Below are 12,101 nucleotides of genomic sequence, written 5' to 3'. Positions count from 1 at the left end.
TTGCTGGTGGGAATGTAAATTGGTCCAACCTCTGTGGAGAAAAGTATGGAGAACTCTCAGAAGGCTAGAAATGGACCTACCCTATGATCCTGCAATTCCTCTCCTGGGTATATATCCTAAGGAACCCAACAAACCCATCCAAAAAGATCTGTGTACACATATGTTCTTGGAAGCACAATTTGTAATAGCCAAACCCTAGAAGCAACCCAGGTGGCCAACAACAGATGAGTGGCTGAGCAAGTTGTGGCATATATATATAAAATGGAATACTACTCAACTATAAAAAATGGTGACTTCACCGTTTTCAGCCCATCTTGGATGGACCTTGAGAAATTCATGTTAAGTGAAATAAGTCAGAAACAGAAGGATGAATATGGGATGATCTCACTCTCAGGCAGAAGTTGAAAAGCAAGATCAGAAAAGAAAACACAAGTAGAACCTGAAATGGAATTGGTGTATTGCACCAAAGTAAAAGACTCTGGGGTGGGTGGGTGGGGAGAATACAGGTCCATGAAGGATGATAAATGACATAGTGGGGGTTGTATTGTTAAATGGGAAACTGGGGAATGTTATGCATGTACAAACTATTGTATTTACTGTTGAATGTAAAACATTAATTCTCCAATAAAGAAATAAATTTAAAAAAAAGAAAAGCAAGATCAGAAGAGAAAACACAAGTAGAATCTGAACTGGAATTGGTGTATTGCACTAAAGCAAAAGACTCTGGAGTAGTTGGGTGGGGAGAATACAGGTCCAAAAAGGATGACAGAGGACCCAGTGGGTGTTTTATTGTTATATGGAAAACTGGGAAATGTTATGCATGTACAAACTATTGTATTTACTGTTGAATGTAAAACATTAATTCCCCAATAAAGAAATTTTTTAAAAAACTGGGCTTCAAGGGGCCAGGTGGTGGTTCACCAGGTTGAGTACATAAGGACCCAGGTTTAAGCCCCCGGCCCCACCTGCAGGGGGGAAGCCTCAAACGTGGTAAAGCAGTGCTGCAAGTGTCTCTCTGTCTCTCCTTCTCTATCTCCCCCACCCCTCTCAACTTCTTTCTGTATCTATCCAATAATAAATAAATAAAAATTAAAAATTGGGCTTAAATGGCAGAAGCATCACTTCAACCACAAAATCTACAAATGTTTAAGTTCTAGGTATCTGAGACCACAGTGCACATAGGCATTTTATACTATATGTCTGCAATGCTATTTCTGTGCAAAGATTACTTATTTGTTCACTTTTTGTTTTTTGCCACCAGGGCTGATAGTGGAGCTCAGTGCCTACATGATTTTATTGCTTTCCAAAGCTTTTATTCTCCTCCTTTCCTTTCTTTCCTCTAGATAAAAGGTGAAAGACAGAGATAAGGAGAGAGAAATAGAGTAAGGAGAGACACTGCAGCACTGCTCCACCACTCATGAAACCCCCCATCCCCTGCAGGCTTTCATACATGGGGGCCAAAGCCTCAAACCCACTTCCTCAAGGCTCCTAAATCTGCATCTTTTTTATTTTTAAACATTTACTTATTTATTCCTTTTTGTTGCCCTTGTTGTTTTATTGTTGTAATTATTATTGTTGTCATCGTTGTTGGATAGGACAGAGAAAAATGGAAAGAGGAGGGGAAGACAGAGAGTGGGAGAGAAAGATAGACACCTGCAGCCCTGTTTCACCGCTTGTGAAGTGACTCCCTTGCAGGTGGGGAGCTGGGGGCTCTAACCCAGATCCTTACTCCAGTCCTTGCACTTTGCGCTACCGCCCAACTCCCAATCTGTGTCTTTTTAAGGCTGTCATTTAGTTATTGTCTTGAATCCACTGTAATGGTGTTTGACTCCCCCAATTTCACTGGGAAGGACCCTCCACCAGAAATATCCCTGCCTTCTCCCAACCCTGGCCTTATGGGAGCAACAGGTAGCAATTAAATTAGTGGGTTGCTCCTCTTGGAAACAGTTACTTGACTGAAGAAGTGCTTTTTCTCTTGAACAACACTCCCCTCATTGGCATTTTTATAGAGATATGACTACTGAATCCCTGTAATCTCATCTGATTCTCACAACAACCCATTGGATGGGGAAGAAAAAAAAAAAAATAACTCCCCAGACATCATGTTACAGGGAGGGAAGTTATAAGTTCATGAGTGGTAGCTGCAGGTGAGAACTTCTACCCTGGGCCTGGGAGTCATCTCTTTATCCTCCTGTTACACTATCAACTCATTCATCCTTCCTTCCATCCACCTCTTTCCACTGAACTATCCACCCATCTATGCAGACCCACAAATTCCTACCCTTCCCCATCCTCCTTCCACCCATCCATGTGCCTGCTCATCCACCCACGAATCTTTTTAATTTTTGCTACTAGTGTCAGCATCACTAGGACCCTGTGACAAATCTGTCACTCCCAGCATTTTTCTTTCTTGCTTGCTTGCTTGCTTGCTTTCTTCCTTCCTTCCTTTCTCTCTTTCTTTCTTGTTTTGATAGAGGCAGAGAAAAATTGAGAGGGAAGGAGGTTATAGAGAAGAAAGGAACCAGAAACTCTGCCAAGAAACTACTATAAATCATCAGTAAATTCAGGCTACAAAATCAATATCCACAAATCTGTTACATTCATCTACGCAAAAGATGGGCTAGAGGAAATGAAACTAAAGGAAACAATCCAATTTACAATTGAGTCCAAAAAAATTAAATTAAATAGAAATAAATATAACAAAGGATGTACAGGACCTTTTCAAGGAAAAATATAAGACACTGTTAAAAAAAATAGAAGATGACACAAAGAAATGGAAGAATATCCCTTGTTCATGGATTGGGAGAATAAATATTCAAGGCAATTCCTATTAAAATCCCAATGACATATTACAAGGAAATTGAAAAGATTCTTCAAAAATTCATGTGGAACTTAAAAAAAAAAAAACATGAATAGCAAAAACACTCCTAAGGAAAAAGAAATAAAAAATGGAGGCATCACAATACCCTACCTATACAAAGTAGTAATAATCAAAACAGTGTAGTATTGTTACAAAAATGGTTATATACGATGTTGGGCAGTAGCGCAGCAGGTTAAGCACACATGGCGCAAAATGCAAGGACCGGCGTGAGGATCCCGGTTCAAGCCCCTGGCTCCCCACGTGCAAGGGAGTAGCTTCACAGGCGGTGAAGCAGGACTGCAGGTGTCTGTCTTTCTCTCCCCCTCTCTGTCTTCCCCTCCTCTTTCCATTTCTCTCTGTCCTATCCAACAACAATGACATCTACAACAACAATAATAACACAACAAGGGCAACAAAAAGGAATGAATAAATTTTTAAAAGCTACAAAAAATACTTTTAAAAAGAAAGTTAATGGAATAAGATAGAGAGTCAAGCACTTAATCCACACATATAGGCATCTCATATATGACAAAGGGGTCAAAACTGCCCAATGGGGAAAAGAAGGTCTCTGTAACAAGTGGTGTTGGCAACTACATGTAGAAAAATGAAACTAGACTACCAACTAACACCATACACCAAAATTAACTCAAAATGGATCAGAGATCTGAATATTAGACCTGAAAGTATAAAATACATAGAAGAACATATTGGTGAAACATTTCATGACATTAATACTGTTTGGAGACTTCACTCCATGGGCAAGGGAAACAAAAACAAGATTGAACAAATGGAACTATATTAAATTAAAAAGTTTCTGTACATCAAAAGAAAACTCCATAAGGATAAACAAGAAACACAACAATGGGGAGAACATGTTCACACACCATCTTCAGACAAGTGGTTGATATCAAACATCTACAAAGAACTCTTATAGCTCGAGGAAAAGAAAAAGAACCCAATAAAAAAGTGGGCAGAGGGAGTCGGGTGGTAGCACTGTGGGTTAAGCACACATGGTTGAAGCTCAAGGACCAGCTTAAGGATCCCGGTTCGAGTCCCCGGCTCCCCACCTATAGGGGAGTCACTTCACAAGCGGTGAAGCAGGTCTTCAGGTTTCTATCTTTCATTCCCCCTCTCTGTCTTCCCCTCCTCTCTCCATTTCTCTCTGTCCTATCTAACAACGACGACATCAATAACAACACTAACTACAAAAACAATAAAAACAAGTGCAACAAAAAGGAAAATAAATAAATATTAAAAAGTGAGAAGAAGACATGAAGAGACAGTTCTCTAAAGAAGAGATATAGAGGGGGCTGGGTGTCCTGGGTGGTGATGAAGGACCTGCACCCCTAGCTCCTGAGGGCTCTGCTCCAGAGAACACAACAGACCACACACTGGCAGTGCATCCTTATGCCAAAAACACTAAAGGAGCCATGGGCTCCCTAGGACATCCCTAGTCCCTACAGTTGTCCCTGCCACACAGGGGATCCTCACTCGGGGCCCCAGGCCTCTAGGTGCTGGGGGAGACTTGGGGTCTGCACTGAGGCTTCTCTGGAGACCTCTTTGGCAAAGAAGAGGTTACTGAGAAAGGTTCTTGGCCTCAGACCAGCATAGAAGCCCTGACCTGAGCACTGTCACCCCAGGGCAACCCACCTCAGCCCTGGCTGGGATCTGCATCCCTATGCCCCATTCACTCAAGGGCTTTTCAGGGAGTCCTAGGGCTTATCTATGGGCAGATCAGAGTCCCCCGTGTGGTCCCCATTGCCTGCATGGACTCCTATCCTGACTGAGAAGAGAGAGGCCCCTGCCCAGAACTCACTCCTCAGCTCCAGACTCAGCCTCCCTTCCCCCAGGACCTGTGATGGGGACTCTTTCCCTGACTGACACTTGGGGGGCTGGCAGGGGGCAAAGGGGCCTGCCTCCACAAAGGGCTGAATGTGGGGTGCTCAGCACTGGGGACACTGGTGCAGGCTGAGCAGGGTCACTGATGGGGTCAGGGGATGGGTGGAGCTTTCTCAGCTCCACAGCCCTGGGCCTGGGGCTCTGACCTGCCCATAACTCCCCTGAAGCCCTGATATGCCTGCAGAGACTCCTTTGCTCCAATTCCATGGGTCCTGCTGAGGCCACTTACATGTCCCCTGGGTCCTCTCAGGCAGCTTTGTGTCAGTACAGCCCTGCTGAGCCAGGAGACAGATGCTGGGGGGGCATAGGGGGTGGCCAGTGGGGTGACTGTGAATGAAATGTGTGAAATGAGATGTCTGGGGTGAGGTGACCACTGAGAACAACACACAGAGAATCAAACAGGTATTTAAATAAATAAGCATTAGACTTTATTTCAGGGGAATGTCCTATAATACAGTAGATTCTGTTATTAAATACATGAAACACAGAGCTAAAAGCTAAGTAATAAATAAAAGCTGGGGAGACTGTGAGTCTCTGGGGCAGCAGCTGCCCTCTGAGCCCCAGGTGTGCCCTGAGAGCCCTGCAGCAGCGGGCGCAGCTCCTGAGCTGGCTCTGGCTCCAGGCACATGTGTGGAGAATCAGAGTAGAGTCACAGTCTGCACTGGAGCTGATAGGCCTGGACTTCATGGGCTGGTGAATTTGATGGGACTTGGTGGAGAAAGTGCTAGAATAAGTCCCCTGGTTGTTCTAGGTGTGGAGCAGTATATCCTGACATACTGACAGTTCCCCTTTGCCCCCTTGGGCTCCTGTCCCAGCCCTAGAGCTGCAGTGAGCACTGTGTGCAACCTGCTGGAGCTCAGAGTCTGGAGCTGGGAGGGGCCTTGCTCTTGTCCTGGGCTCCAGGCAGGGCTGGGGCCTGAGGCTCTGCAGCTCTGCAGGGGGGGCTGCTGCTCCTGCTACTGGCTGGAGACCCTGAGCAGGCTGGGGCCTTCATGCTCCTGGAGGTGTGCTCAGCAGAGGGCCAAGCCTTAGAGACGCCCCAGGTCTCAGACTGCAGGGACTCACAGCTGCAGCTCCAAGGGGCTGGCCTGCCAGGACCTGCTGCCCACAGCCCAGCACCCAGCCTGCCCGCCTCCCCCTCAGGCTCCTGGGTGGCCTCCAGCTGCTCCAGCTGCTCCAGAAGCAGGAGGGCCCCTTGCTCCAGGGTGGAGCCAGCCATGTTTAGCTGCACATAAGCCAGCACCATCTTCAGGCAGGGGAAGTCAGGAGGCTGGTAGAAGTCCTCGGGGTGCTCATGTAGCCAGGTGCCCAGGAGGGAGGACATGGCCCTGTGGGCAGAGGGGCAGCAGAGTCACAGGGTGGCTTTTGCCCTCAGTCTCCTGAGGCCCCAGGGGGCTGTGCCCTGACCTGCTGCATGAGTGGAGGCCCCTCCATGCCCCCCCCTCCATCTGTAGTCCTGAGGGCCACCTCCCAGGGGACAGGCAGAGAGTCATCCACAGTGACAGCCTGCCCTCTGGGGAGTCCACCTGCCCCTGCCTCCAGGAAGCCTGCCCCCTGAAATGTGTCCTCTTTGTCCACTGGGCAAAGCCCCTCTGTGGAGGCAGACAAGGTCCTGCTCTGTCCCTGTGCTCACAGGACTCAGTGGGGATGGCACCCAGCATGCTAGGGGACACTTGGGAGATTCTTCCCTTGAGGAGCCAGGTGCAAGGGTCCCTCCTCAGGGCTGCTCTGTGTCTGCCCACCATGCAGCCCTCTCAGCCCCCACAGGCCCCTCAGCCCCCTCAAGCTGCCACAGCTTCCTCAGCTACCTCAGCCCCCTCAGCCCCCTCAGGCTTCACAGCCAATTGGCCCCCACAGCCCCCACAGCCTGCTCTTGACATTTTCCTTCCTTCTTCTGGCTGGAGAAACCTCAGACCTTGCAGCTTCTGGAAGCTTCTCAGGAGTGTGAGGCATGTTCAGCCCTACCCCACCCCAACCCTGTCCCTTTGCTCCCCTCACACAGACTATGGAAGCAGGCAGCCCCCTTGGGGAGCCCAGGACACTCACACTGTGAGCTGGTGCAGGGGTCCACCATCCTCCTCACAGTAGGGGAGCACACAGCCGAACCTGGAGGACACAGAGGGGCCCAGGAGGCAGGTGTGGGTGCTTCTGACTGGCTCCACACTGGCTCCTGGCTCCCATGTTTGTCTGGGGAGGGTACTGAGTCTCTGTGCATGGGCCAAGGTCAGGGCCCAGAAAGTTCCTGTGGGGATGCCAGTGGTCCCCAGTGTGTTCATGCCTCCATGACCCATGAGCCCTCACACTGAGCTGAGGCCTGGGGTCCCACAGAGCCACCACCCCCTTGCTGATTCCTGCACTAAACTTCCCCAAGACGTGATGTCTAGGTGAATGTCACGTCTCCTTTCAGGTGGAAATCAAGTCAGTACAGGCCACTGTCAGAGGGACAGGGGCTCACCCAGGGGAGAGGGAGTGAGTGATTCCCTGCTCAGTCCTCAGCAGGGAGCAATTCCCTGGCCATCCCCCACCCTGCCTGCCCCCAGCAGCCCCTCATTGCTCTGGGTGGGGCTCACCTGGTGAACAGCAGGTCCAGCACCTGCTGGGTGGAGGCCAGAGCTCGGCATGAAGACAGGAAGGTGTGCAGGTAAGAGGGGTCGTGGCACAGGAGAGCGGGCACCAGGTGTGCCACCATCTTCTCCATGGCACCTGCCCGCTCAGGTCTCACGGTGCTGATCCTGCTGCCCTTTGAGCTATGTGCACCCTGGGGACAGAGGGGAACCCAGAGTCAGAGGCACAACTTGGGGGTAGGGTGGGGGGCGTTAGAGTGTCCCCAGCAGGTGGAAGGGTCTCTATGTCTGAGGCAGCCCTGGGACTTGGTGGCCCAGGAGCTGATGCAGAGGACAAGGCACCGGCTCTCAACATGAGGCCCCAAAGGACAGTCAAGGTCCCTGTACCAGAGTCATGCTTACTCTCTCTGTCTCTTCTTCCCCCTCTCCCCTGTCCCACAAATGAATGGGAATGGAGAGAGAGGGCTGGAGTCCGGTTGGGTGATGAGCAGAGGACCAGCAGGTGTGTGAGCATTGCCAAGCACCTCCCCGTGTGAGGAGCACTGTCTCTGTGACTCTCACCAGACACCCCCTTCCAGACACATGGACACATAGGCTGGCCCTGGGGGGTGGGGATAGGACACAGGACAGTGGGTGCTCCCTGAGTACTGAAGAAGTGACAACAGAGGTCCCATCTAGGACTCAGTAGTGACAGTTATGTCTCCATGGAAACAAGTGGCCCCCTGGAATGCAGTGTAGCCTCTGAACCCCCAACTCTAAAAATACAGTTACTTTGCCTGAATCTCACCAGATCCCGGGCTGGCAGTAAGGGAGGTGGGAAGAGAGGACCCAGAGTCCTGTGGAGTCAGAGTCCAGGAGGGAGCTCAGGACAGAGGCCCCAGGGACTTCTGGGAACCAGGATTCTCTTGGGGTGGTCCAGGTGCTGGGCGCAGAGTCCTCCCCACCCTGGCCTGCACTCACTTTCAACCAGTGCTGGACTCTGTTGGCTTTGAGGGCACTCCTGCCCCTCCTGGAGGGTGACTGAGGAGAGGCTCCCATTGGATAGGTCCTGTGTGACACCCTGGGTGTACCTCTGAGGGGACACACCCAGAACCAGGCAGAGAAGACCACCAGCACCCAGCTTGGCCCTGCCTGGTACCCCGAGATTCTCCCCGCCCTGACTAGATGGGTGGTGAGGGGGTCCCAGGAGCCCATGGGGGTCTCCAGCTGCACCTGCCCTGCTTTACCTCAGGGGCTCTCCTGGCCCAGGGCCAGAGGCAGCAGGACTGCAGACTGAGATGGCTGAAGGGGCTGTGCAGCCCCCGACACAGTGATCTCCATGGCTTCCTGAGCCCAGAGCCCTGGGCCAGGGGGACACAGCAAGACATCCTGTCAGCTCAGGGCTCTGTCCCTCTCTGCTGACTGGGGCTGTCCCCAGAACCTGGTTGCCTGGTCACATGCATTCCAAGTTCCATGGCAGTTATTTTCCAGGAAGTGACCTCACTTCCTGGGGTCCCCTGCGACTCTGCCTCAGGAACCCCTGTCCCAGCAGCACTGAGTTCTCTGACTTCTCCCCCTGCACCTGCCATATTGCAGAAGAAATGTCCACAGCTGGTCACCGCAGGCCTGTGGGAAGGGTAGACATAGCCTCCTCAGAACAGCTGAGCTCACTCTCAGCTCCTGGTTCCCTTCCCTTTCTCTTTTTTAAGTGTGTGTGTGTGTGTGTGTGTGTGTGTGTGTGTGTGTGTGTGTGTGAATAGTAGTGGTTTTTAAGGTTGCAGTATTAGTTCCACCCTGAAGCCACTACAAAGTTCCCAACAATAGCCACCATAGTCTGGTAAAAAAAAGTCTTTGAAACACATTGCTTTCTCCTCCTTCTTCTTCTTCTTCTTCTTCTTCTTCTTCTTCTTCTTCTTCTTCTTCTTCTTCTCCTTCTCCTTCTCCTTCTCCTTCTCCTCCTTCTCCTTCTCCTTCTCCTTCTCCTCCTCCTCCTCCTCCTCCTTCTTCTTCTTCTTTTTTGCAAGTTCTTGTGTATCAGTTCTCTAAATCCAAATACATGTGAAACCTTCTGGTAGTTGTCTTTCATCTCTTATTTTGCTAAGCATCATCACTTTCAGTACTACTATCCATTTTGACCTATCAGTCACAATATCATCTTTTCTTCTCAGGGAAAGTATATTTATTCATCTATTTTTTTGTGATTAGTAGTGGTTTGTTGTAAGATTATTGCTCCACAATGCACTCAACATCAAAGTTCTGTGCCCCCCCTTCCCAATGATAACCACCATAAGTCCTCACAAAATCTGAGAGACAATTTGTTTCAGTTTTTTCTAGTTAGTGTTTATCAGTTCTCTAGATTGTTCTCTAGATTGTACGTATTAGTGAAACGATACATTATTTGTCATTTAAAAAAATTTTTTACAGACACCTGCAAAACTGCTTCCCCACTTGTGAAGTGACTTCCCTGCAGGTGGGAAACCAGGATCTCAAACCGGGATCCTTATGCTGGTTCTTGCACTTTGAGAGACCTGCGCTTGACCCGCTGCGCTACTGCCAGACTCCCAAGTTCCTCCATTTTTAATATCTTATCTCACAAATGCTTTGGCTACTTACGTTGTTTTGTTTTGTTTTTGGGATTTATACAAATTTTTGAACAAGATGTTCAAAAAGTTTTGGACACGAGCATTATAAGGCTGGCTACATAGTGTAGTGGCTATGCAGAAAGATGTTCATGCCTGATGCAACAGAGGTTCAGGTTCAGTCCCAGTCCTGCCAGAAGCTAGAGTTTGGCAGCTCTAGTGGGAAAAAACAAAAACAAACAAACAAACAAAAAACCTTTGGGCAGGGGAGATAGCATAATAGTTATGCAAACTCTCAGACCCAGTTTCAGCCCCCACACCACCACAAGCCAGAGCTGAGCAGTGCTCTGATAAAAATAAATAATAAATAAATAACTAGTATTTTTTTTTAATTATGAGAGTCAGTCGATAGCGCAGCATTTTCGCGCAGGTGGCGCAAAGTGCAAGGACTGGCATAAGGATCCCTATTTGAGACCCGGCTCCCCACCTACAGAAGAGTCACTTCACAAGCGGTGAAGCAGGTCTGCAGGTGTCTGTCTCTTTCCCCCTCTCTGTCTTCCCCGCCTCTCTCCATTTCTCTCTGTCCTATCTAACAATGGCGACAACAATAACTACAACAATAAAACAACAAGGGCAACAAAAAGGGAATAAATAAATATTTTAAAAAATAAATTTATTAGTGACTTAATATTGATTTACAAAATTATAAGGCAACAGGAGTATAATCCTCCACTGCAGTTCTTCCAAGGTTGCAGATCTTTTTATCTCATTTTGGTGCAAGGTGTTAAGTGGCCTACTTAGTCAGCTCCCAGGCTACACAATCCCCTTCCTTTCTTAAGGATGAGTAACATGCCACATTGTGGGTGGGCCACATCCTGTGTATCCCCTGATGGACTCATGGACTGTCCCAACCTCTTGGTAACTGTGACTGTGTAGTTTGGAGACCTGGTCGTCCGGCATCCATTCAGGACAGGTTGCTTGTGAGCTGCCTACCTGGAGAGGAGTGCTGGGGTATCTGAGTATAGGGAAGGGCACATGGTTGCAGCAGGGGCTCATTTGCCCACCTCTGGTTGCAGGGTCAAATCCTAGGTGTGTCTGGCACACCTCTATATCACTAAAAGCAATACCTCCTAGAACACCAGGACCCAGTGGTCCCCAGTCTCAAAGAAGTATCACAGACAGGTCCTGAATCCTGACTCTGGGTTCTCACCACTGGGGACCTCAGCTACCAAACCTGTTTTCATGCCCCCTCCACTGCAGCCAGTGACTCACTGGCTTCTTGGTGACCAATGTGGAAGCATGGCCTGCCCCTTGGGAAGGGCCACAGGTCACATGACTCAAGGTGAGGGCACACAGAGAGGGAAACAATTGGTGAAAACTGCCGCTTTTCTAGAATGTTCCAACAAATAGCTGCCCAGGCACTGCTCCCAGGTTCCCTCCTGGCACTGGAAGGGAGGCTTAATTGCTCTCATGCTGAAGTGCTAAGGACACAATGTTTTTATTTTATTTTATTTTATTTTATTTTATCTTATTTATAAAATGGAAATATTGGCAAGACCATAGGATAAGAAGTGTACAGTTCCACACAACTTCCACCACCAGAGCTCCGTATCCCATCTCCTCCCTTGAAAGCTTTCCTATTCTTTATCCCTCTGGGAGCATGGACCCAGGGTCATAATCAATATCCGGTGAAGTATGTCTGAGCAGAGGAAATATGTTCAGGGCCCAGATAATGCACTGGGGAGTAGGAGGGGTCAGGGTGGTGTGGGGTGGGGAAGAAGCTGAAATCTTGCTCAGATGTGGCTGCCAGCTTTCTCAGCTGCCAGACTCATGCTCCGTGTGTGTGTGTGTGTGTGTGTGTGTGTGTGTGTGTGTGTGTGTGTCTACACGCACATTGATAGATGGTACTGCTCGTCTTCAGTTTTTTCCACATAGGGCCTGGATTACTGGGAACAATCCAGCTTATGTGTCCAAGGGCAGAGCAGGCCTGTTTATCTCTGGTGCTGACACACCAGCATGTCTCCTGAGGTCCCTCTCTAAGTAGGACTTATGTCTCCCCAGATGGGAGACTAGAAAACAAGGGCCACCACCAGGCCTGCAAGTAATACACTGCCAGCAGCTGACTTTGCTATATGCTCTGTGTGGATTTTAGGGAAGAAACTGTCTGTTCCTATTAAAAATGGTTATTATGAAATCCTGGCCTAATGGGCTTTGTTGTTG

At 48.9% G+C, this 12,101-nt stretch overlaps 1 protein-coding gene across 1 annotated transcript; it reads right to left on the bottom strand.

The window, feature by feature from the left end:
- Window positions 1-5,615: 5,615 nt before the first annotated feature.
- On the bottom strand, window positions 5,616-8,583 carry LOC132532693 (ral guanine nucleotide dissociation stimulator-like). The gene is made up of 4 exons (XM_060171004.1): window positions 8,550-8,583; window positions 7,330-7,517; window positions 6,806-6,865; window positions 5,616-6,087 (listed from the first exon to the last, which is right to left on the bottom strand). Exons 2-4 carry the CDS (start codon window positions 7,455-7,457, stop codon window positions 5,616-5,618), a joined length of 660 nt encoding a protein of 219 aa, XP_060026987.1. The 5' UTR covers window positions 7,458-7,517; window positions 8,550-8,583.
- Window positions 8,584-12,101: the final 3,518 nt, after the last annotated feature.

This window comes from Erinaceus europaeus, chromosome 14 (assembly GCF_950295315.1).
Source record: "Erinaceus europaeus chromosome 14, mEriEur2.1, whole genome shotgun sequence".
Classification (NCBI taxonomy): Eukaryota; Metazoa; Chordata; class Mammalia; order Eulipotyphla; family Erinaceidae; genus Erinaceus; species Erinaceus europaeus.
The sequence above is the reverse complement of the archived record's forward strand: the minus strand, read 5'-3'. Positions and strand labels throughout refer to the sequence as shown.